We start from the raw sequence: 26,005 nt of genomic DNA on the forward strand, positions 1-26,005 counted from the left end.
CAGGCTAATGAAAAGCGCTAGCAGCGACACGGAGCCTACCATTGGCTGTCCCGACTGCCGAGGCTGGCAGGCAGTGGCGACAGGGAAGGACCGCACCGACGGACCTTTATTTGGTGGAAATACCGAGAGAACCGCGGAAACTCGGACGGAAACGAAGGGAATATAAGTTCGTATTCGTGGTTTGGATTTCGCAAAACGGACCAAAACCTCGCTAACGTTCCGTGTTAGCTGGAAGTTTTCGGGGTCGAGCAGTGATGTGGTGACGCGACTCCACCGAATCGACGGGAAGCTAACGTTAGCTGCTGCTGTGCTAACGTTACTTGATAGATTAATCATTTCGGCGGAGCTTAGGAGACCTATTTCAGGATTTTTAAGACTTGTTTTAGTATTTTCGATAATGTAAGAGAGGTAGTAATGAGATACTGTATCATGTTGTGTACTTTTATAAGAAACAGATCCTATCCTTAGATAACTACCTTGACGTTATCTTAGCCAAGTTAGTGTATGAAACTAGCAAGTGTTAGCTACCTAGCTGGCTAGTAGCTAACGTTGGCTAGCGGTCGACTTTAAACTGACTTCAAGCCAAAGAACTGCTTCAAATTAGCTAACGCTAGCCAGGCTACCACTGTATCCACGTCACCCAGCTGTAACATCATATGTGTAGCTGTTATGAAATGTTTTATTCAGCGTGTTGAACTTTATGTTAGAGGATGGCCGCTTGTTTTGACAAGCAAAGATAGACACTTTACTTCCAAATCCAGATATGCAATCATCGAATCACCAGCTTACTTAATGCTAGCTTGCTAACGTTGAGTTAGCCGGCCAAACTTGGAATACTGCCCCCTGCTCACTTTATGTGGGTTTCGCTTTGAGGCCTTTAGGAAATTATCCCTTATTTTTTCCACCGAGAAGACCCCTCTTTAAAGCCTTAATGCATCCCATCATCTGAATGGAGTTCATATCTGCTAAATGACTCTGGATGTTTGTGGAGCTTGACAAGGTTGAAACATAAATTGGAGGACCTGGACTTTGTTGACGTTTACTTGTCATCATAAAGTAACTTGGATTACACCTGCATCTGGATTAACTTTATCATTCAAAGGTGAGATATAGACACACGTGAACACTTACCAACGTCAGCCATAAAGTGAATCAGTTTCCTGTCAGGAACATTATGATGTGTGTGACACTGATTGAACTGTACTTCAGGCTTCAGGTTTCTGGCTTTTAAGTTCAAGCTCTTAATTTCCTGTAGGATGTCTGGAGATCAAATGCATATAAACTTAATATTTTGTAAGTTTGACACTTGCAAGTGCATTTATGTTTTGCATGAATCAAATCAAAGTGTCCTCAGTCTTCTGTAAAGACAGATTTACTTCTCTGACATCCATTTATCAACTTTGTCTCAATGATAACAACTTTCAATTTACACATAAGTAATAAGTAGGGCTGGAATCACAGAGTAACTCATGATATCATGCAATTCTCAATTTGTTGCCCCCAATATCGATACTATCACATACCGCAATTCAGACAATCTTCTCATGATATATCCTGATATCTATTACTAACTAAACAATACAAAAATACCGCTGAAAAGATTAAGTGCAGGAGTTGTGTATGTAATCACTGTATTGTGGTGTCAGTTTGACAGAATTTAACTGAGTTTATTGATGTTTAAAAAAGCATATGTCCATCATTAACAAACACACAGACTTAAACTTGTTTATTTCTTCTTGTGCATTAATTTCAGTGTAGAATAGACTTAAACTGCTAAAAGGCTAAAGTGCCAGAAAACAGAACAGTTCTGGAGTTTAAACATTTAAAGGAAAGATGCAACTAAATTCTTTTCAGTCTGTGTAAATTAGGTTTAAAGACATTTGCACAGAGAGAAGGTTTGATGTAGTAACTCTGGTAAATCAGATTGTCAGGTGATGTTTTGTGTAGATGTTTTTTTTCCCACCCATTAATCTTAACCGAATCACCAGTGGCGGTGCCTCAGTCTTCTGTCATGCTTGTCTGATATTCCTTCATCATCTTTACCTCATGCTCCAAATATAGAAGAATACTCCAAAAAATAGAAATACTTCAAAACTGTACTTAAGTGGATTACGCGGTTCAATGTCCAGGTCTGTTTAAGCATCCTGCGCTCAGGTCATGGTTTGTCATCTTTACTTTTTGACACACAGGATGCCAGTTCCTCTGGACCCACCATCTGTCACACCCTCTCGTGGATGCTGTGTGACCCTCCCCCTCATAAACATTGTCGAGCCTGGATGGCTTGACCTGAATATGAAGCGTTGCTTTTGATAAATTAGGTTATGTTTGGCTTCTTCCACCAGAAATAGTGTTCACCATCCAAAATGGGCAATCCGTAATTGAAGTCCATTAAAAATTGCAGGTTGTTTTTTTTCATCCGGTTAACTCACATGTAACAGGTATGTTCCAGCCATCGAACGCGGTTGTTGGAAGATACAGTGAAGTGTCGGGGCACTGAACCGAACACAGTGGTTTCTGAAAGCAAATGGCTTTTGGCATCTCAGGCAGTGCAAAGAGTGAGAGGAAGGGGGTCGCTCTGGCTGCCACCAAGTTCCTAGTGGACTTGTTCCAATTTGTAAATTGTTGTTCCTTGTAGGTATGTTAAATCCAGCTCACATGATTCTTGGCTTTTTGTCTAACAGTCTGTCTACAGGACCTAAGCTCCTTGGTGTGGAGGTTGGTTCTAATTCCCCAGACCTTCCTGCCCAGCTGTTGTTAGATGCAACATGACTCAGAAAGCTTCAGACAACACGGCTCTTTTTGTTGCCCGTGGTTCATTCAGGGTTCTCCGTTGTTTTCTAAACAGTGCCAGTGTACGTTAACTTGACTGTTTACCCTGGGCGGGTATATTCCCGTAGTAGTTAACCATTAGAAACAATCAGTAAGCAGGTTCAGCTGTTTTGCCTTCTGCTCAGTCAACAAGCTGCTGTAATGGCCACTGCTTTGGTGTCTACAGAGTATGTGGATTAATCACCTCAGAGATGCACTTTTAAACTTGCGGTCATCTGTTTTATCTCAAGTCTGTGTCAGGACGTCTGCTTAAGAAACATTCATTTTTGTCCTCTTTGTATTAGATTAGATAAAAATAACAAAAGTGGAAAAGTGCAGCCCCAGCTGGTGTATCGATGCTGCAGAAAGTGAGTAGTCAGACCAGGAGTACGGCTACGTTAGTACAGCTTTTGATGAGAGTGAATGAAGACCTGTGTCTAAATTCATGCCAGACGTAAACACAATCTAAATACTCCTGGAAACATTCTGGTTTGTTGTCCTAAGTCTGGCTGTAAAAAGGCTAAGGGTCTTTCCCGTTCAGATGATTTAAAAACTGAAATGTTGCCTTCCATCACATGTCTTTGTTAACACTTTTCTTTTCTTTTCAGATCTTCTTGCCCTCATTGTTTTCTTCTCCTGTCTAACTCCAAATTGTTTCTTCTCCTGCTGTCTCCTCTGGCGCTGTTCGGTCCTGATCTGCGGTTGTAGATGATGTGCGAGGTGATGCCCACCATCAGCGAGGCCGAAGGGCCCGGCGGGGGAGGCGGTGGTGGTCGTCGGGGCTCCGGCTCTCCACTGCAGTCGGACTCAGAGGGTCACTTTGAGTCGCTGATGGTGTCCATGCTGGAGGAGAGGGATCGTCTTCTCGATACTTTGAGAGAGACTCAGGAGAATCTTGGCTTGACTCAGGGCAAACTACATGAAGTCAGCCATGAAAGAGACTCTTTGCAGAGACAACTGAACACTGCTTTGCCACAAGTAAGTTTTTTTTTTTTAAGAAAACTCTGAAGTGGGATGATGTGATCATGTGTACTGTGAGATGACAATGATGTAGCTGCAGTTGCATCTCTGTACACAGTAGGGTTGTACATCACATCTCTTCATTTATCTATTTATTTTCTGGTGGGCACGAAATGATGGTTGTCTTTGTCACAAAGTCTACCACGATCCAAATAAGTTAAATCTAATTCAGGGACAATTTCATATGTCCATGTAACACAGATACAGTAGAAGCTTCCACCACCTGGTTCTGGCCATTAAAGAACAAAAACAAGTCATAAATAATATTAGATACTCGTCTCAACAGGTTGAGTAGAGGAGAGTTTCCTTTAAACTGACTCCACTAACACACATAAAACATGGCTGAACAACAAGAACATTTAACATGGAACTTATAACAGATTGCATTTATTATTGGTACTTTTTCTAACTCACAACTGATTTAAGTCACTACGTCTTGACTGAATTTAAGCCTACAGTTAATGATATTACTGTAGCGAGAGCAACAAGTAAGTGGACTCCTGAGTGAGATGTTCTGTTTGTCTGTTGAGCCGACTTTTCTCCGAAATCCAGGATATTTCCACAAGAGGTGTTAACCTTCACCGGCCTCATGATTCGACCGGATTACGATTCAGCTGTCAATCATTCAAATGCAAAATGATTCTAGATGCATATCAGTGTACGGCATCCTCAGTGATCTATATCACTGCACATTCCCCTTTTTATTCAGAAAGTCCTTCCAAAAATCAGACTACATCCTACAAAATAAAAGCTGCTTCTCTTTAAAGCATCACAGAAAACATTGGCAGTGTACTACATGTTTGTTGCAGTCTAAAGCAATATTGTTTTGACATGGCAGCTGTAAGGTAAGGCATTTATTAACTCTGCTGCACACACCTTTCTCAGAGTTGGATGACAAAGTTGAAAACGCCTCCTCAGGTCTTGGCTGATTAGATAGGCTTGTAACCGTTATTATTCACGGCTCAGGCTTCAGGTGAAAATGGCTAATGTGATTGATAATTGTTGTGAGGCAGAAGTCCTGTCCTATTTCTGTTTCCCAGCAAGTTTATTAAATTAGACGTGTGCCCTGATATGTCGGTTCAAAAACAATGCTGAGTTGTTGTTTTTTTTTTTTTTTAATCACTCGTAAATGATCTTTGACTCCCTACGACATGCCTCCTACATATATAACGTTAGCCTGTTGTCCACCCACAATTCAAAACATGGGAGCAAAGTGGTGATGTAATGACTGTCCAGCTGAGGCTGGACAGTCAACGATCAACAAAATGCTGAATCTTCTTGAAATGATATGGATCGATGTTTTTACTCGGCGTCAGTCACAGTGGATCGTTGAATTGAATTGATATATTGATTTGGATCAGTGGATCATTACACGCTGCCCAGAATATCTATCAAGTCTCAAGATATAAAGATCAAGAAGACTTACATTACTGTGTCTTTGTTGCCATTTCACACCATGACAGATTTACATTTTTAAATCCATTTAATGTTATTTCATTAGAAAATGACCTGCACCCTGAGTAGCAACCTTCCTGTATGGCTCCTTGCTGTACTGTCAGTCTGAATCTCTTTTTTTAGATGACCACTCTCAAAGATCTTTACTTCCTGCATTAGAGAAACTGATACCTGAGTGTGGTGTGGTTTGCATACCTGTATGGCCGACTGATTGAAAGGTGCAGTGGGGTGTGCACAAAATAAAATTAGGCCCAACGCAGTATGCTGAAAGCCATTTGTCATTTTTCATGAGCAGTTTCACTAATGAGTAACACGATGACGGATCACAGTCATTCTGAGAGTGGTCCGCTTTGTGACGAGGAGCCATCAGGCGTGTTTTGTGGAGCTTCACATTAATGCATTATTTCTATGCAAAACACGTAAAATGTTTCTTCCTCACATACCATTCAGTCCTACTGTGCCAATAATTGAAATTGAAGAATCTTAGGTTGTCAAAGCCATGCTTCCGTTGCTTCTATTTGCACAACGTAGTGTGGACTGAACGGTGATCCCCACTTTGTTCATCTGCTTGCAGGTCTTTGTTATATTAATGACTCATGTTTCTGCCTGCTGTGGTCTTCTGTTTAAAACAAAGCGATCAGGTTTCCGGATTTTAATAATGCAAAAGAGGCTCGTTATCAGTTAAGCGTTGTTCTGTTTTTGAAAAAAATAAACATTCAGTGTATAACGTTCAGACGCTGTTTATTGTCAGCGTTTGATTCTTTATTAAAAGCTTGCGAGGGAGCCATGAGGCTGTTGGCGATCACAGCTCAGAGCATGACAGATTACAGATCACAGTACTGACAGCAGGCGGGTCTGTGGATTGTGGATTGTGAGGGACCGCTGCATAAAGAAAGCAGAGCAGGTTACACAGAAGTCTAACTGATAGTATACAAACTTTCCTGGAACAGCAGATGGTAACAGCTGATGTTAAACACACTGGTGGGATGTGACGGCTTTTATTTGCAGCTCTGTGTTGTACAGCCAGGAAAACTACATCCATAGTGAAAACATTCAGACACAGTGTAAGCACTCATGTAGCGCAGAATAAATATATGGAAAAGTAAAGCTTTGTCACAACTAGCACTGAAGTTATTGTGTTTATGGATGATGAATGGTGACCTTCTTAACAACCAGGAGCTGGTTGATCTTGAAGAAGATCTGCGGGCCAAACGGTGATTTAAAAAGATAGACAACTGTGGAGCCAGCGAGTATGACGCTCATCTGTCAAATATCATCATTTCAGAGGAGCCGATCTCCAGTCAGTCAAGTCATTTACTGAACCTGGGAAAATCAATTGTGTTAAGCTATAGACAATGAATTGAGGATTTATTCAGGCTGAAAGCTAAAGATATTAAAGCTGTAATCCTGTCGACGCAGGGCCGCCTCACAAACATCCAACATGTTTAGGTGTTTCAAACTTGTCTTCATTGCGTTGCTTTGAGGGATAAAAGCGTAAGTATTTAGGAAAAATCAATGATGAGCATCATTATCTTTTCACACACTCCATGAAATGTCCAATAAAAACTTTAACTAAAGTTTAGTGATGTCTGTTATCATTTTGGTAGCATGTGAAATCTTACTTTTCAGTCTAGTCGAACAGGTTATCAGTCACCATACTTCTACTTCTGTCTGTATTCCGGCTTCACTCCATATCTTCTTCTTCTCTTCCCGTTATTCATCAGAGAAGTTCGTACGTGTGCTTCACTGTGTTCGGTCGTGTGCATGCTCGCTGCTGCGTTGATGTTTTCAGCTGATCATCCGGCTTTCTGCCAAACCTGCTGGGATTTGGATCTGGAAGGCCAGAAAATCCAGCTGTTAAAAAAAGTAGAAGCACTTTATATGCTGTAATCTGGTGTTAATACACGGCTGTGGCTTTCTTTTGTTTACAGTGTAGTTTGCGTGTAAATAACAAATCCAGAACCCCTTTTTTTGTAGGTGTTTTCACCTAATTCCACGAGTTGATTAATAACGTTATGTAACTGAGGGATTAGATCAGCTCATCAGTTGGGCTGCAGATAGCGATTGTTTTCACGATTGATGAATCTGCCGATTAAGTGCTTCTTTTCTTCAGGTAACAACCCAGATTCCAAAGACTCCAAATCCCTCCCTCGGTTGTCTCATCAATTGATTTATCAGTACTACTCATTAGTGTTTTATATTTTATAAACCTTATATAAGACTTTAAGACCACTGGTGTTAGGAGGCTGTGTATCCGTCATGTTTTGTTGTTTGGTCAAATCCTGACTTTAAATATCTGTTGTAATTATTTCGATTTAAAGAAATCTTGGCAGACGATATCCAGGATCCAGATTTAAACATGTGTTGATAAGTTTTAGTTTATTTTAGATTTTCTTAACCAGAAGCTCTGACACAAAGTGTTCCGTCAGAATTCACCTTCTTATTCATCACTTAATTTAAACATCACTACAACCAATCTGACTGCACATCTGTAATGAATGTTCTATCCAATTTCTGACGGTAGATCCTCTTAAATCTTACACAGTAGATAATTTAAGTACCTGCACTTTTTTGTTTTTTAAAAAAAAATAGAGAGGTGTAATAACTGACCAGTGAACCCAGTGAGACTTTAGAAGCTTCATTAGAATATAAAGAAATGTTATTGCATTATTAAAGTAAGTTAGGTAAGTTTTTACATTTTCGTCTCTGTGGCAATGTCATGTTGGCTGCTTCAGTTGGTATGTTAGATAAAATACAATTCCAAATCCCTGACATGCTTCTTCTCACGAGACTGATATTATCACATGACCTCTGTGGTTGGCAAAATATGGTTGTTAATAAGCAGTTGAATATTTACTCAACAAATTCCGGTCATGTCTGAACATTTGCGCAGGATTAAGATCACAGATGTGTTCTGCAATTATAAGTAATTACCAGAAGTCCCCAGGTAATACCAGTCCTGACCGAATTGGGCTCTAGTAACCGATGTTGGTGAATGAAATTTGCGCCGTCTTCAGTGATTGCATTGGGGAGAGTGTGAGTGTTCAGGCCGGAGCAGATAGGTAAAGGGGAGGTGCAGTTTTCTGTGTTGTCCCCTCCCTCCTGGTGAGAGTACCCTTCGACTGGAATGCACAAACATTCCAGGGCAGCTTGCTCACACGTCAACAGCTTTTTCAAACTCCAGCGGCGCCCTGTTGAATGGTGCCTATTTGTTCTTGTTTAGTTTTCTCTTCATGCTGTACAGTATGTGTTCAGTGTGCAGGCCTAATTGGCTCTTACACTCCCACAAGACAACATTTGTTGTGGGAAGTTCATTGACTCCAGTTTTTATGTGTTCACAGATAGATTTCTTTAGAGATCCAATTTTAGGGCCCACATGTTGCGGCGAAGATAATTTTGTTGCTTCTGTGTCAGCCAAGGCTTGTAATAATTCTGCTTGAAGTGAGCCTCACTGGGTTTATGTCCGTTGGCAGTGAATTTCCAGCTGCTTTCTGCAACTGCTCTGAAGATTGTTAAGGCAGTAAAAGTAGTAAAATAAGTAGTAGTTGTAAGCTAAGTGCTTGTTGTTGCTTCTTTATGTTTACACACATTTGTCAGGTGATGCTCTGGGTGACTGCTTTCCTCTCCCAACTCCTCACTGTGGAAAAAGCAAAACGTCCGAGCCGAAGCCATGACCACATGACGTTATCAGACACACCACAGTGTTCCAGTCTTATATGTCAGTATTAAATTCAGTGTGAATGAAACAAAGGAATCTATCGAAGCATATGGACAAACAAACGGGTGTCATTGGCCATTTGTCATGGTTGCTGTTGTGTTGATGACTTTTCCACATGGTGATGTTGATGTGTTGTTTCTAGTGTGATGTCTGGTGAGGGCTGTTGCCTGTTTAGGTGCAATTCTAAATGTAAATCTTAATCTGAAGATAATATTGTTTTGTGTAACATGTGAATTAAGTGGAAACTCACTTTAATGAAACATATTTTGTAATATGAGACAAAATGAGACATCCTGTCATGTCTGTGTTTAATGAGTCTACTGGACTTTCTGTACAGAATTTTCTTTTGCACTTGCACATAAGCTGCATGTGGTACAACAGTCCAGCAACGTACTGTCTCACTGACACTGTGAACTAGGGACCGATAATAGGCAGTAGTGTTGGAACAGGATGAGATTTTTTACAGTACAATAACCATCATATAGCAAGGTCTTGTGGTATCACAGTTACTGCATTACAAAAATTAGTAGTGTTATTATCATTTACAGCTATCCTTGAAGGAATGAAAACAGAAGGGTTAATATAATTTTCATTACAGTCATGAAAACAACATTTCAAATATCATAACCACCAGTTTTCATATCCTGGTATACTGTACTAGGAAGTAAAACATTCTGCTGACGATAGATTGTCCAGTATTCTTACACATACAGAATACATACAGTAACACACATTTCCAGCAATTATCCCTCACGTGGTCATCAAAAAAATATTATGGAGCTAGAATATTTAAATTAATTAATTTGTTCATTCATTATCCATAACCGTGTATCCTTTACAGGGTCGTTGGGTGCATAGAACCGGATATTTTACAGTTCAGCAATAAACTTTACCGTCCAAATGAACATCAGGCATCATATACAGCGATACTGATGTAAGTGTGATTGGCCAATATCGCTTTATGGTTTTGGATGCCATGTCATACAGATGACTGTTTGAAAAGGTCGATGTTTTTCGTGTATAGGATCTCACCAGACGTTCAGACCATAAACGGTACCGCCTTAAAAAATGCAAGTGGCTCTTGCTTCAGGTAGCAGTGAGCAGATGAAATACAACCCACGAGGCTGGTTTGAGTAATGAAACCCCTGCCTGTCTGTCACTGTGAGGACCCTGTCGCCGCTCATCTCTGTTCTGGTCCCACAGTGGTGAGACGAACTCCTGACTGAAGTCACAGCAGATTCCTTGGCCATTACACGCCACGAGCTGAAAATCCACTCGCACTCTACTAACACAGTGCCAGCAAACACCTTATTTCTTAATAAATGGCAAAAAGGCTTTTATATTACTGATAAAGGTTTGAGTTTTTGGACAGAGGCATCTCCCAAATGAATGTTCTGTAATGTAAAGATTATGGAGTTTGGGCGCTTATCAGATACCACAACCTCTGTGTTTTATAAGACTACGTTGACTTCAGAAAGTTAGCACTGTGTCAGCTATTTTATTATCTGAGTGGTGCACAGCAGAATCACATTCAAGCTGTAATCTGACAGACCATTGCAGTCCTTTGTCTGCAAATCTGTTTAATTTGAAATGAAAGTGAATACAGGAAGTATTTCTGTCCTTTAGCCTTCAACTTTGAACTTGCTGAATGAACAAACTGCAGTGTTGTATGGCTTAAAAAAATATCCTGTTCTCCATCTTAAGCTGTTGTGCAAGATGAGAAGCTGTCCTGTGCTGTTAAAAGCAAAAGAGGAAGAAAATAGCCTTGGAGACCTCAGTATTTGGGTTGTGGTTTGGTAAACATCTGGTGTAGTAGGCAAAAAAAGTGCCTTTTGTTTGTGTAGCAAAAGACAAAATTGAATCTCGCTGATGTTATAATTTAAAAACAGAATCACAGGTGTAAATTGTTTGTGATATTTTGCTCATGAATTAGAAGGGGCCAGTTGACCACACTGACCAAATTCTGTACTCTGGTCAGTGGCACAATGGCATGAATTCAGAGTGCACAGTGGTAAGACGGAGACAAAGACTGACTTGTTTCACACAGTGACATGAAAGTGACAGAGTGCAAGTGTTGCCTTTTGCCAAATGTGAGCTGAATTTGAAACTTAAAAGAGAACAGACAGAAGACAGGGAAGTGAAGGCCGCGCTCCTCAGTTCACTTTGGCCTGAAAGCCAACTGCTTTCTGCTGTTGACTTCTCACAAGATGCACCACAGGTCCCTAAAATCGTTTTTTTGTAAAGCAGCTACTTGCAGCAAGGCATGATGTTGTATAAGAGGAGTTGATCAGATTAAGATTGTGGGCCCTTTATCCAGAGCTTATCATTTTTTCATTGCACACTGTCACCTGTTGATACAACTAGATCAGTCAAACAGTCTTAATATTGTTCTCTTTGTAAACCAGGGTTGGGACAGCAGCTGGTACATAACATCTTTTTAATTCCAACTTATTAACCTCTCAGTAGAGCTTCACTCTTTTATAAAGGTAGTTTGCCAAACAAATTTAAGTTAAAATTTCATTGTGTTAGTTATTCATTGGCTTTATGTATGTATACCTGACAAAGATGTATCCACTGGCAGCACTTTCAAGGCTTTAGAGCTATCAGCTAAGTGGGCTAAGTTATATAAATAATGTCAGTAGTAATTTTCATGAACTAGATAAAGAGGAAGAGTAGCGTCCTGTTAGTATCAAAATGCTGCTTCTGGTTCAGTGACGGTGCGCACATGAAGTTTCATAATTCGCACATGGTATCTTGGGGGCCAGGAATAAGTAGGATAGTTTAAGATTAAGATGTGTCTGGTTCTCAGTTAAGATGGGCAGTTAATATTTCTGTTAGCACACATGAAAAGACACTGTCAGGATGAGGCAAGGACCACACAATGTGCATATGTCAACCCATATCACTCAGTAAACTCTTCACAACGGGGAAGTGCAACTGAAAATAAGCTCAACCACGCCAGTGTTTGTGTTCTGAAGTTCTGTTTTACCCACTACTTAAGTGAGAGTCTGTCCTTCTAACTCATATTAATAGGATTTAGTCAAAAATGTAATTTCATGTGCACAATGTAACATTGATTTCCATGCGGCGGTAGGCATCTGTTCAGATGTTTTCAGTTTGAAACTTACAAATGAGGAATTTGTTAAGAATTGCACTTCTTCATTCCACTTATACAAGACGGCCCTGGACCTGCTACAGTACCTGGTCTCCTCATCTGTTGCACAGATGTTGAATTATGATTATCCAAACTGCAGTGGTGCCTCTACATCTCATCAGCTCACTGTGACTGCAGCTTTGTGTGGAAGTTCATCCCTAAAATGTCGTAACTGATCCACAAATAGTGCAGAAACATATTCAGAAAGGTTTTTACACCCACGTTTATACTCTGAGGAGTCGACTCTTAATGTTTTCCACTAAAATTATTATTGCACTTTGTAAGGCTAAAGGAAACTGTAGCTACTGCAAAGTAAAATACTGCACGCGCTTCTTTTGTTTCACCTAATATTCGTCTTATAAACTACTGAAGAATTGAATGAGATGTAATGACTAAATATACAATAAGGTGAATTAGAAGGAACTTGCATCACCTCTTATGTTGTTTCCCTACATACTCATTTTAATATTTTGACAGAGGAAGTGTTGCGATACACTTAGAACACCATGTGCTGGTCTGTACATGAAGTAAGGGATTTCTGCAAGACATCTGAGAAACCGGAAATAATGATGATGTCTCTTAACAAGAGGGGCTTGAGGAAGAGGTGATGCTAACTATCACTCGGTCAGCTCCTTTAAATTGACTTTGTCTGTGTGTGTTTGGGCAGCAGTCTGAGCAGCTCTGAATAGGAGCCATTGTGGTGTCTAATTAGTTTTTGACGGTGAGTCCTCCTCCAGGAGAACAGATGCCCTCTACACAGTGTCAGATTTCAGCACACGCTATAAGCTTTTAAGAACGGCTAAAGTCATTATGTAGGAGGAAGGCCTATTGGTTCCGATCTCAGTTCCAAATAGAGCACAGTCTGTCGATGGTGCGGTGTAGGAAGTAAAGGGAAATGATTCATCAGCAGCCTTGCGTTGATGACGCTGACAACCGTTAAGCACGCATGCTTTCAAGCAGAATAAGTCTTAAAGAAAATGTAAATTTTTTTTTTTTTTTAATGTTTGAAAATGAAAAAGATGCTCATGTGTAGGTTTGAGCGTTAGCAGGAGCCGTCACTGATGGCAGACATGACATGTATTCAACATGCACACAAAACGACCTCTAGCTTCATCAAGTATGTTGTCATTTAGAGTTTTACATTTTTGTCCTTATATTGACACAACAGAGAGTGGCTTCACTGCAGCACTGGAGTCTGTTCCACTCTGCTATTGTTTATAAATGATCTGCCAACAAATGAAAGGCCGAAAATATGAGATATCTTTGGCCTATATCACTGTCCCCTGCAGCACTATACATCTGCCTTTATATGGTATTTAAGTCTACTTTATTAATATATATCAAGATTAAAGCCTGTCAGGACGTTATATTTTTGGATGTTAACATTAAGTGTTTTCTCAACTAAGTAAACCATTCAGTTTTCATCCCTTTAAGGGCTTGTGTAGCTTATAATAATGATAACTGTGAAACCGTGACATTTTCTGTGGTGTTGTGCCATGAAAATCGTTTACTGTTGTGACCCTACATCAGTTGCCCTGATTACTGCTGTAAGCATTGTCTTAAATTCTTGAAATTAAATGTTTTTTTTAATTTTATTTTATATTACAAAAAATAATATTAAACATGGAATAAACAAGATGACAAAAAAATCTGTTTTGTAAAACACTTCGTGGTGAAAAGAATTAGCAGTCCTACACAATATGTGATATTCAGGCCTTATGGTTGAAAAACATATTGCAGTCATTTTGACAGATTGTGATATGATTTGTGTTAATTTGGAAATTTTGGACCACAACTACCACCGAACAAAACCTGTTAAAATCATAATGATGTGACATTTGTTGTGGTGTGTATGCTAAACAAACATTTTGTTAGATGGAGAACAAGAATTTGTAGGCCAGGACATCTCTGCTTCTCACCCTTTTACTGTTATTTCACCTGTATCAAAGAATAGTAGCTTCTGCGATTTGGATATTGCGCTTGGCAATACTGTGATTTTTACAATATTTCGATTAATTGTGCTGCAGAAGTTTTTGTAAATGAAAAATAAGGGACACACAATTATTTATGTCATTCCTCTGCTTGCATTTTCCTTCACTCACACCAGATCAGCAGATTTCTTAATTATATTATAATACAGAAATAAGTCTCTGTGTCTTTGTGCTCCGTGAGGATGAATGCAGAAAATGACCATACAGTCATTACTGAAAAGCCTTTGTGTGTTCCTCTGTGTTTTGGTACACTGTTCCTTTAATAGGTTGGCACACATATTCGTGTGCCCCCCCCTTAATCCCCTCCCCTGTTCTAAGGCTTACAGAGCAGCTCAGTCCACTTCTAACCAGCATGTCGCTCGTCTACTCTTGCTGAGCCATCCACCAGTTCACCCTGCTGCAGGGAGAAATGGGATCAGCTCGAATGCCCATGGCTGCATTCGCATGTATACCAGCTTATGATTCTGCTGCATTCAATCTGCATATTTACATTTAGAGTATTTATTTTGGGATTAAAGTGTTGAACATTTGGAACAAACAAATGCTTGATGTCTACACGTCATGACTGAATTTCTATAAGGATAATATGACATGGATAGTGTTTATTTCCTGACTGATGTTTAGGATTTCTCAATACCTTGTTACACGTTATCATTTCCCTGGTGTGTATTAATGTTTGGATTATTCCTTACATGACAGTGAGAGTCAATACTAAAAGAAGAATGTGTGTTTAGTGTTGATACTTTGTTGAGCGGGTTAACATGTAGTATCTGTGGGTTGGTTCTGATGGTCCACTGAAGGTCCAGGTTGTCTCTCAATCTGCTCCCTACAAATGTTTTGTATAACGAATACACCTCACATATCCATAGTCAAAATACATGTTTTTTGCAATTGTTTAATTATAATTACCAGCATCAGTATACTAGGTTTGATATCCGTTGAGTGTCTTATGCGTGCATCCACAAAGGTCTGCAAACACTCCCATTTGTTTTCGCTCTGTACAATTTTTTTTGTAAATGATGAGTTAAAGAACAAAGAGGGTCATAAATGGCAGATAGAAGTAGAGAGAAATCTCAAGGCTGCTGTACAACTCAACCTCACATCTGCTGTGGAATGTAGGAAGTAAGCCACTCTGTAATTACCCCCGGGCCTGCCTCTAACGGCCTCTCATTGGCCAGCAAGGAGTGGAGACTTCGGTCGTAGCCAATAGCAAACTCCCCCTCACTTCTTTAGAATCTGTGCCAGTCGCTGGAAAAGCTCAGAGGCTGGAGTGAAGGGAAGAGAGAATAGTTGTGGTAGTGACTGAAAAGAACGATCAGTTCCAGCCCCCCCAGACCCTGTGTACACACACACACACACACACACACACACACACACACACACACACACACACACACACACACACACACACACACACACACACACAAATCTCCCACCCTCAGAAACGTAGCAAGAAGGCCTCAGCACTCAGGGCGCCTGTGCTGGTTTTTGCGGGGCAAAAAATCAGGATGGCACATTCTTTAGGTCCAACCATGCATGTAATCCATAAAAGCAAGTGTGTGTAAGAGAGAGAGAGAGTGTGTGTGTGTGTGTGTGTGTGTGTGTGTGTGTGTGTGTGTGTGTGTGTGTGTGTGTGTGTGTGTGTGTGTGTGTGTGTGTGAGTGCACAACTGGATTTATTCAAAGAGAACCTGAGAAAGCTTTGAGTGATGTGAGGTTTATTTGAACAAGTCTGTTCTAAAAGGGGAGTGGGATTATTTTTGCTGTATTTTCATATTTCTGACTGGGTTAAAGATGTTTGTCAGATGTCTCCCTGATGGAGTTTCACCATCTTTATGTTATGTTCTTCCCGTAATTTTCTATTTCAACATCAAACCATGGTCCTGTATGTTTTACACTCTGCTGTGATTGGACTGAGTTCAGTCACTACGGTCTACATAATTAGTTCTTGAGTGATTTTACTCTGCATGATTTTAGGAAATTTGTGTTGTTAAGCTAATGAGATACAGGATGTGGGTAATATCAGCGGAGGAGCCCCCCCATCGCTTCTCACATGTTTTGTTGGCCAAGTGTAGTTTGTAGCTCAGACAGACTCGTTCTGACATTGATTTCACATTCCAGAAGTTTTAAACTGTAACTATGCAAGTTCCCTGCCTCTACGTTACAAAAATGTTTTAGACCTTACCAAGCACAGCGTCTTAGGAAAAAACTGAGCTCAGTAAGCAGCGGTTACGTGATACTGTATTTGTACATTTCTATTCTAGGAGTTTGCTGCACTAACGAAGGAGGTGAATGTGTGCCGGGAGCAGCTTCTGGAGAAGGAGGAGGAGATCGCAGAGCTGAAGGCTGAGAGAAACAACACACGGGTTCGTATCAAAAACACACACACACAGTTGTCCATCAATGTTTGTGACAAACTGTCTCAAAGTTTCACACAGGACACAAGCTCCACTATCCACCATTAATTAGGAACATTTTTTGCGTGCTCGTCAAATTCCTGCATGTTTCTGTTTTGGTTATAGATGGTTGTCATGACACTGGTTGACTAATCAGCTTCTGTCCTATAATCCAAACCATTGTCAGAAGTCATGGGCGTTGCTAATTGCTCAATCATTAAAATATTTCAACCGCTGACAATAAATTTCACTGCAAACTCCAGCTGCTGAGACGCAGCAGCACCATAACTCAGAGAGTGTGTGGTATTTGTCACTACCGTGTTTACTCTTTGCATGCTCTTTGCATAGAAACATTTCTTGCTTATGATATCTGAATCATAATGCTATTGGTCAGTGAAAAGCATCAGTCATGCAAGATCAGTAATTCAAAAATACTATTCAAAGTTGGATTCCTGATCTGACAGTACTAACCTCTTCAAGTTTCACCAAAGCTCTACGATGGCTGTATAAAAACATTTGTATCATGTTTTATTGTGGTAGGATAGTTTTTGCAAATGTGACTTCAAATCTGCAAGTTTTATTCTGAAAGGTTTCTAACCTCTGAACTCCTTTGTCTTGTGTGTGTCCAGCTCCTGTTGGAGCACCTGGAGTGCCTGGTGTCTCGCCATGAGCGTAGTCTGAGGATGACGGTGGTGAAGAGACAGGCTCAGTCTCCAGCAGGAGTCTCAAGTGAGGTGGAGGTCCTCAAAGCCCTTAAGTCACTTTTTGAACACCACAAAGCCCTCGATGAGAAGGTATGTTGAAAGGAGTGATTGAAGTAGGTGTGTCTGTATACTGTATGAGTACAAAGACTTCGGAGAGACATAAAGAAGGGTGAAGTTTAGGTTTGTTTATATTTGTCGACATGTTTTCTAGGTGAGAGAGCGACTTCGTGTTGCCTTGGAACGATGCAGCGCATTGGAGGAGCAACTCACCATGTCACACAAAGAAGTAAGCAAACAGAACTTGAAGCAAAATAACTTAAAAGAGAAATTTACTTAAAAACAGCCTCCAACTCAATACCAATACAACCATTTCAAATTATAGGTCATATTCTGCAAAGGTGATAGGGGAGTATTTCCTGGAAACTTTCCCTTAAAGTAATTATTCAAATCACCTAGCATGCTAACATTTGTTTATTCCTGTGTAGTATATGTGCACCTGGGGAGTGATGGATTTAGTTTTAAGTATAATACCAAACTGAACATAGATAATCTGAGTGCAGAAATAGAGTTTCTGTCCCTGCTGCTCTCATAAATGTTGACCTTCAGGAACAGTATTTATGCCTTATTGGGAAGCTCTCCACGGCAGGACTAGTTGTCCCCATCTTTTTATAATTTTTGAGAGGTTTATTGGTAGATTCTCTATTTAAACATCAAGTCAGGTGTCCCAATTTACTGATTCGAAAGTCCCCTAAAAAAGTAAAATTCCATCATCATCTTCTCCCTCCATGCTGATGGAAAGTCAGATGAAGTCTCGTAGACAACTGAAGTAGCTGGAGTTTGATTTAACTGAATTGATTTGAAAAGACTAAAGGCATTAGCACACACCCCATCTAAGGTGGGTGCACAAATTCAGCTGCTTTTCAAGGGTGTAAATATAATCTTTTCAAATTAGTTTGGGATCTTGGGACGTCTCCAGAATTGGCTTATAGCAGACAAGCTACATGGAGCCACTTCACCTGAAGACACCAACACTTCGACTTTATATCATCAGGAGGGATGAGACGATGACTGGAATTTAATTTTATGGTGAACTTTTCCTTTAGGAAATTAATTTAGGTTGTATATCTTCACAGTAATCCAAAATGTATGTCGGTTATCACAACATGTCAGTGGAGTGCAGTGACCATAACTAATTGCGTGCATGACATAGAAATGATGATGATGTTCTGCTTGGATTTTTCTGTGCTGACACAAACAGAATGGAGAGATGGTTTGACATGCCGCTTTAAAAATGAGTTAAATTAGTCAAATTCTACTACATTAAGAGATTCTTTATACCCGTAGATTCTAGCAAAAAGCATGAATGCCTCTTAAAATGTTTCTAATCAAAAGATCAATGTAGCATAGCTCCTGATGGTGCTGAACTGGACTTAATTGCATTAATTCGTCATACATTCAGTTCACACTGATTCTAATAAAGAGAGATTTACGTCTCCCACACACATGCATGCAAATGGACAGAGAGTCTTGAGTCCACTGTGTGCTGAGTGAGATTAAGATTGACAAAAGGCCCAGAGGATCTTGGGGAAGTGTCCTAGATTTCTCCTCTGCTTCATGCGACAGCTCTTCATGCTACGCTCATCTTTTGTTCCCGGGAATCAGCCTGGGACCACACACACACACTCACACACACACACACACACACACACAAACAAACACACCAACACATAAAATCTACCACTTGCCACTCTTTGCTTTTATTAGTAACCTAACATCCTAAGGCGAGGCGGCTTTTTGCTGTTTTGTTTTCTCACAGTTTGACCATGTGGCACAGAATATATTATATACTGCGGCTCATTCATGTGAGTGTGCAACCAGAATAGTTGTGGTCAAGGCTCTGGGCACTGAGAGCTGCTGGCTGCGCTTCTTTGTGTAACTTAAACACACACACACACACACACACACACACACACACACACACACACACACACACACACTCATACTGAGTACTTGCTTTAGTGAAATGGAAAAAAATGGCATCACAGATGATAAAAGGAAGCTCACTAGTTTTAGTGCTCTTGGCTGCGCGGTCAACCAGATAATTGTTTAGTGTTTTATCACCATCAGATGAATGACTGCAGAAGGTGTTAACAAACTGGTGTTTTTCTCTAGTTGGCTTACCTCAGGGAGCAGCACAGCCAGAAGAGAGGGCTGGCAGATGGAACCAGTGAGGTCAACCACAACTCTGAAAACACACCAAGCACTAATGGCAAGGTGAGGTTACTCAGCAGCATGTGTTAAATCGTACATGTGAGAAGTCCAAGCTGGAGACGAGGCCTCAGTTGTTTGTGTGTGACTCGTGTCTCGCATCTGTTTAGTCAATGAAATAAAATCTGACCGCATTAAGTAAACTCAGGATATATATGTGCATAGAATAAGCGGGAACTATGCATGTTGATAATGCATGTATTTTTCTGTTTCCTCTTCCCTCCTTCCATTTATTGAGAAAAATCTAACATTTCTGTCCTGGCACGTAGTAATTAACTGTACTATGCTATGTCGTCTATATTCATGCATGAACATGAATGGAAGAGGTGGGCTGGCTGGAAACAGCCCAGGTTACTGCTGACAGCTCATTCTGTTCCTCAAGTACTGATTAATTAAAGTCAGAGTTTTATCATTCTAAGTTGGGACATACTGCAGTTTTAGAACGACCGTTTCAGCTGATGAAATCTTGAAGAACTAGAATTGCTCTCAGTAGAGAAGTTGTAGCGTGACTTGATTACTTATTTCTGTGCAGCCGTATACCTATAAAGTAATCTTATCTAGATATTTTGTCTTTTATGAGCACAGTTAAAATAAATTGTCTTTACACAAAATCAACAACCAGAGTGGCGAGCACAGACAAAGAGACATTACATTTTGAAGGTTAATTTTTGATTCACTGTTTGCTGAACTGCTTGTATAAGTCTGAGGTGTTTTCACGTACTGTATATACTATGAAGAAGTTTCTTTCCAAGCTTCGTTTGATTTCTGATTCTTCCATTTGACTTAAGTGTTGTCGTGTTGATCCATTCTCACATGTATGCTTGTTGCCTCATCTCCCTGGAGAAGATGTTTGAATATGGTTAATTTTGTCACTGCTGGATTTGCACCTTGTTCTGTACATCTTGTGTGAGCTTACTAAAACATGTTAATTCACCCACAGCGGTCATCGGATGGTTCGCTGAGTCAGGAGGACGAGTCGGGGCCGGTGTTCGGGAAGGTCGGCGAGCTCCAGGAGGTGGTTGACCGTCAGACAGCTGACCTGGGCCAGATGAAGGAGCGCATGGCTGCTATGGTTTCACGCATCAGTGAGCTGGAGGAGGACCTGGACACGGCCCGAAAAGACCTCATCAAGTCTGAAGACATGAACACGCGGCTGCAGAGAGACCTGAGAGAGGTGTGTTAGTGTGAGCAGAGCAGCAACATCGTAACACTTCCCTTTATATGTTGTCTTTTCCTTTACATATATACTTCAGAACAATGTTTACAGCATTACCTGGATATTTGAGAAACATTCCATCAGCCGTTCTCAATGCTTATGTTATCCGGTCATATGTGGACACTGATGTAAATGCTATGTATGTGCAGTCAATGGCTCAGAAGGAAGACATGGAGGAGAGGATCACCACCTTGGAGAAGCGCTACCTGGCAGCTCAGCGGGAGGCTACCTCCGTCCACGACCTCAACGACAAGCTGGAGAATGAAGTGGCCAACAAGGACTCTCTCTTCAGACAAGTAAGTCCCATGTTCTTAATGTGACTGTTGTCCAATCACCGAGTTATTGAAGCCTGCAATGATTTGTCAGTGAATCCCTTCCCTAGTCACTGCATAATGTAAGATATTAAATATATCATCATACTCCTAACGTCGACACGTATCTATGTGTTATAGTCTGCTTCAGATTTGATTAGTCATGTGTATATTTTGGTGTTTTCGTCTCAGAGTTGTCTGCCAGCAGGAATCGCCTGCAGTTCCCCTTGTCAGTTTCCAGACCCCTACTAATGAATTTCTGCTGTATTCACGCTGACCAGCGCAGCAGGCTCTGAATGGGAAGCCTCAAAGACACTGGCTTTTTTCTTTACATGTGCTCACTGAGATGGAGATGTCTCTCTCCTCTTTTCTTATGGGTTTTGTCCGTCTTTGTGTCATTATGAATGCTCTCTTCCTCACTTCCTGCCCAGCCCACCCTTACCCATCCCCTCTCTCTGTCTCCCTTTGTCTCCTTCTCTCTCTCTCTCTCTCTCTCTCTCTCTCTCCCTCCCTGACCTGCAGTCTTATTTCTTGCCTCTCTCTTCACCTTGTGGAACTCAAAGCAAAAACCCTGAGGCCAGGATGTAGCACAGACGAGTCTTCAGCCTGCTCGCCAATGACTCTTTGCTTTTGGTTTGTTTGTTATAGACTGAAGACAGAAACCGGCAACTCCAGGAGAAGCTGGAGCTGGCTGAACAGAAGCTGCAGCAAACCATCCGCAAGGCCGAGACTCTGCCTGAGGTGGAGGCCGAGCTCGCTCAGAGGGTAGCTGCCCTCACAAAGGTACCAGCACCTGTCCACCGCCCCGTGTCCCTCTCAACCCAGCTTCAACTTCTCTTAACATGTTAAAATGTTTAGTAATTGGAGACCTCTTGCATTAGCGTATCAGTTGGTTGCAACTGTGAAAAAAAATATAAATGAATAAACCAAAAATTTTGTTGCTTCTAATCATGATCCTAACTTAAGCGCACACTGGAACCAGCACGTGTAAACTCACCTGGGCTGTTTAGTTTAGTTCCTTTACATCGCAGCAACCAGCAGCTCCTGCGGAAGCTGCTGAGGAAGCCATTGTTTATGTTACTCCAAATATCCATGGGGGCCTATTTTTAGAGATTTGGCTCATGTTTTTTCCATTTATAGTTTTGAGTCTTTGTCTTTGGACAACGCATGCTGCTGAACCTACGCAGGCATTTTTAGCACCTTATTAGTGTAGGAACTGGCTCACAGCGCATATCTGATATTTAAGTTCACATTCATTCTTATTCTCAGCTGAGTCTTTTGAAGTTTATCAGAAAAGCACATGTCTCTGTCCTCCATTTGAAGAAAGGATTTACCCCACTCTAACTCTTCAGTCTTATCTTAGAGATATCCATTGATAAGGTATTTTTAATTATTTTGGCTAGAGCCTAATCCACATAGTTGGCATATAGAACACAGCAGACTGACAGATGTGCTTGGTATTTCTTTAATATCGCCTCCAAGCAGTTCCAAGACATCAGCATAAGTCATCCACACTTTTCTCCACCCTCCCAGTCTTGGAGGAGCTTATAGTGCAGTTCTTCCATCATCCATCGTTCAGTCTGAAGTCTGTCATATGCAACATTTCTCCTCGTCTAACACAGTGTCATCTGTTTGTCTACCTGTTCTGTCTTGAAGCCTGAGAATGGAAACGACAACGGACATCAAAGTCATGTTCCGTTGCTGAATCTACCTCGTCTGTCCTCATTTTGTCCCTCCAGCCACAGTTTAATTGTGCTAAAGCTCACATTAAACGTATACCCTGTTTTCTCCTCTTTCTCACTTCTTTCTGTCTCTTTGTCATGCTCTTTTTGTGTGATCTTCACGCTGCCTGCACCACCTCCTTGTCAAACCCTTAGTGTGTTCTGTGTGGCACTAAAGGCGCTAAGACTCAGAAGAAGGTAGATCAGCTTTACTCACAGAGCTAAACCCGTCCCACTGGATACTCGAACATTCTCAGTTGTGTTCTGCTACTGAGCTTAACCAGGCCAATAGAAGTATTAGTGAGGAGCAATTCTGCAACAGCTGAGGGGGGAAAATTATTGTTGTTTCTTGAAATAGTGAAACATTCCAAATACACCAAGATCTCTAACTTGTTAACATTTTAACATGACAAGTGCCTGGTTAAGTGCAGTATCGGACTATATTTCATCATAATCCGGTATCATTCCATGTCACAAGCTTCCCTGTACGCCTCTGTGTGTTTCTGCTTTATGTGCTGGTGAGCCGTGTTGATCAGAAAGTCAGTCATGCTGGAACCTCTCCTTTTTACTTAAACACAGAAAATGCAGTTGTTCGGTGTCTAACAAACAGGAAGTGCCAGCTTAGAGCTACTGAAAACTAGAACAGAAAAATGTTTACCAGTCTACTGACTCTTAATTAAGAGCCAATACACTGATAAAAGATGTCATTAAACACTGATTCATCTTCTGTTCATTCTTGAGACAGTAATCATTATCCACATAAACACGTCTGTACTCCTCAGTAGAACCGTGATGATTCTGTGGTAGATTTGCATTAAGGGAATTATTCTCTGCTGTATTTGTTGTGTTCTTTCTGTGGGTCGTGCTGCTGCTGCATGATTTTTTTTTTTTACCTCTAGCTGTGGGTTGCTGGAGATGCTTGCTTCTCAGGCTTTTCATGTTGATGACTCCATCCTTCTGAAGGACTAGAGCTTTGAACACAAAACCTCAAACAGAGCCAAGTTTAGGCCCTTCTCAGCGAGGTCCTTCTCCAGGATGGATTACAAACAGCTCTAGGGGAGATCAAATCCTAGCACTGGGACTGAGATACTTTGGATATCTTGGTAGAGAGAAGATGAAGGTATTATTATTGTCACCCATTTTTAGGCAGAAGAACGTCATGGAAACGTGGAGGAGAGACTGAGGCAGATGGAGGCCCAGCTGGAGGAGAAGAACCAGGAACTGCTCAGGGTGAGAAGGATGGGAGAGTGGAAATTTGCCGTCACTACACCTGGCCTCCTCCTTATGCTTTCAGTGCTACAGATCAGTCTCATCACACGCACATTTTGTAATGTTGTTTTTCTGTTTATGAAGGCACGACAGCGAGAGAAGATGAACGAGGAGCACAACAGGCGTCTGTCTGAGACGGTGGACAAGCTCCTTTCAGAGTCCAACGAGAGACTTCAGCTTCACCTCAAAGAGAGGATGTCTGCTCTGGAGGACAAGGTGAATAATACAGAAATGTGATCAAAAGTCAGTGGGATTAACAACGAGACAAACAACTGTGGCCCAAAATAGTATAATTTAAAAATAATAGAGATAACAATATTATAAAAACAACTAACTTTCATGGGCTTAACAAGCTTCTTTTTAAAACACAGAATTATTGGATATTTTATCAGTGGTTGAAATAAATCCATATTATGCATCCTTAAAGAGGACACATCATTGTGCATGGTAAGTAGCTCAGTCACTGTTTATTTGCCAGCGTTTCACCTTCTCCCTGCCTCTTTTCAGAATGCCCTGATCAGAGAACTGGATCACACCAAGAAACTGATCGAGGAGTCTCACCATGAGAAGGTGAGGGATCATTTAACCGATTCTCCCCCTAAATATTGGCTCCTTATAATCTGTTTAATCATTTTAGATACTCAATTGTGGCTTTGTGTCTCCACCAAATAACTGTTACGTCTGTGAATGTCCTCTCCTATAGGAGCAACTGCTGATCCAGATTGAGACCATGAGGGCAGAGAACGAGCAGGGCCGGAGCAGAAGCAACTCCTTACTACACGGGTAAGCCAGTTAACATTTAAGAGTTGACAGGTTCAACCTGGGACCTCAGAGTCTTTCTGATTGTTGATTATTTTTATATCTTCTCCAGACGGTCTCAGCTGGGCAGCACTCCAGATTTCAGGTATCCAGTGTCGGCTTCCTCAATGATGGACAGTAACTCAGACCACTATGGCAGCGCTCTTGTGCTCAGACGGCCTCAAAAAGGACGGATGGCAGCGCTCCGGGACGAACCATCCAAGGTGAGCTCCCGGCTCCTCTGCTGGTGGCTTATTTATTCTTCACATGCAACACTTCTCTAACAATTGTGATTGTGATTTAGGCTGACTTCAGTGTAGACAGTAAGGTGCACCAGTGACTTAATTTATTATTAAAATCGCGATATCCAAATCACAGAAGCTTCATTTTCGGATTAAGATGAAAGGTGTCTCAGCATACTGTGAGAAATGAAGCATTGTGAAGCTGCAGAGATGATCTTTCTCCCTTTCTAGAAAAGTAATTTTGTTTTATTTTTGGGTTGTCTTCTTCGTAACGCACTATTTGTACTGTGTGCATTTTTCCTTCCTTTACCTGTTTCAGTCTGTTTGAGTTCTCTCTGATGATTTTCTTTCTTCATTTCTTTCTGTTTGCTTCCGCTTTGGACATCAGCGACATGTAAGTCAGTGTGTTGGAGGTAACTGTGTCAGTGTGGTGTGTTATTGTTCAATGCTAACTTCCTGCCTCTCTGTTGCTGCTCATTCTGTCTCTCTTTTTGACTTTTTTTTTTTTTTTTCAATTTCCTTTTTCTGCTTTCTTTATCTGCTTCCCTGTCTGAATACCCTTCTTCCATTTCCTCTCCATTCCCTGATTTAATTCAGGTGCAGACTTTGAATGAGCAGGAGTGGGAGCGCATGCAGCAGGCCAATGTTCTGGCGAATGTTGCCCAGGCGTTTGAGAGCGACATGGATGCTTCAGACCTGGAGGAGGACCGGGAGACGATTTTCAGCTCAGTGGACCTGCTGTCCCCTGGTGGCCAGGCTGACGCACAGACCCTCGCCTTAATGCTGCAGGAGCAGCTGGATGCTATCAACAATGAAATCAGGTACCAGCAACTACACCAAAACCTTATCTATTTAAGGCCACAACCGTTGATTATTTTTATTGTCCAGTAATCTATTTTAATGTTTTTTCAAATGATCAGTTAGTAGTTTGGTCT

At 41.0% G+C, this 26,005-nt stretch overlaps 1 protein-coding gene across 14 annotated transcripts in view; it reads left to right on the forward strand.

Moving 5' to 3' along the window:
* The window catches only part of ppfia1 (PTPRF interacting protein alpha 1), a 41,703-nt gene continuing 15,698 nt past the window's right edge, over window positions 1-26,005 (forward strand). For 3 of the 14 annotated variants that reach the window (XM_037095993.1, XM_037095997.1, XM_037095994.1), the window contains exons 1-16: window positions 3-1,102; window positions 3,517-3,786; window positions 16,410-16,511; window positions 17,171-17,335; window positions 17,457-17,531; window positions 19,418-19,519; window positions 20,454-20,687; window positions 20,879-21,025; window positions 21,689-21,823; window positions 23,908-23,991; window positions 24,115-24,246; window positions 24,538-24,600; window positions 24,734-24,813; window positions 24,902-25,052; window positions 25,459-25,464; window positions 25,668-25,891. In XM_037095993.1, the coding sequence (XP_036951888.1) occupies window positions 3,517-3,786; window positions 16,410-16,511; window positions 17,171-17,335; window positions 17,457-17,531; window positions 19,418-19,519; window positions 20,454-20,687; window positions 20,879-21,025; window positions 21,689-21,823; window positions 23,908-23,991; window positions 24,115-24,246; window positions 24,538-24,600; window positions 24,734-24,813; window positions 24,902-25,052; window positions 25,459-25,464; window positions 25,668-25,891 (1,970 nt within the window). In that variant the 5' untranslated portion in view covers window positions 3-1,102. Of the gene's footprint in view, window positions 1,103-3,516; window positions 3,787-16,409; window positions 16,512-17,170; window positions 17,336-17,456; window positions 17,532-19,417; window positions 19,520-20,453; window positions 20,688-20,878; window positions 21,026-21,688; window positions 21,824-23,907; window positions 23,992-24,114; window positions 24,247-24,537; window positions 24,601-24,733; window positions 24,814-24,901; window positions 25,053-25,458; window positions 25,465-25,667; window positions 25,892-26,005 lie in introns of those variants that run through there. The other 11 variants (XM_037095992.1, XM_037096001.1, XM_037095989.1 and 8 more) reach the window with 10 other exon arrangements.

The sequence above is a fragment of the Acanthopagrus latus genome, chromosome 4 (genome assembly GCF_904848185.1).
Source record: "Acanthopagrus latus isolate v.2019 chromosome 4, fAcaLat1.1, whole genome shotgun sequence".
In the NCBI taxonomy this organism is placed as follows: Eukaryota; Metazoa; Chordata; class Actinopteri; order Spariformes; family Sparidae; genus Acanthopagrus; species Acanthopagrus latus.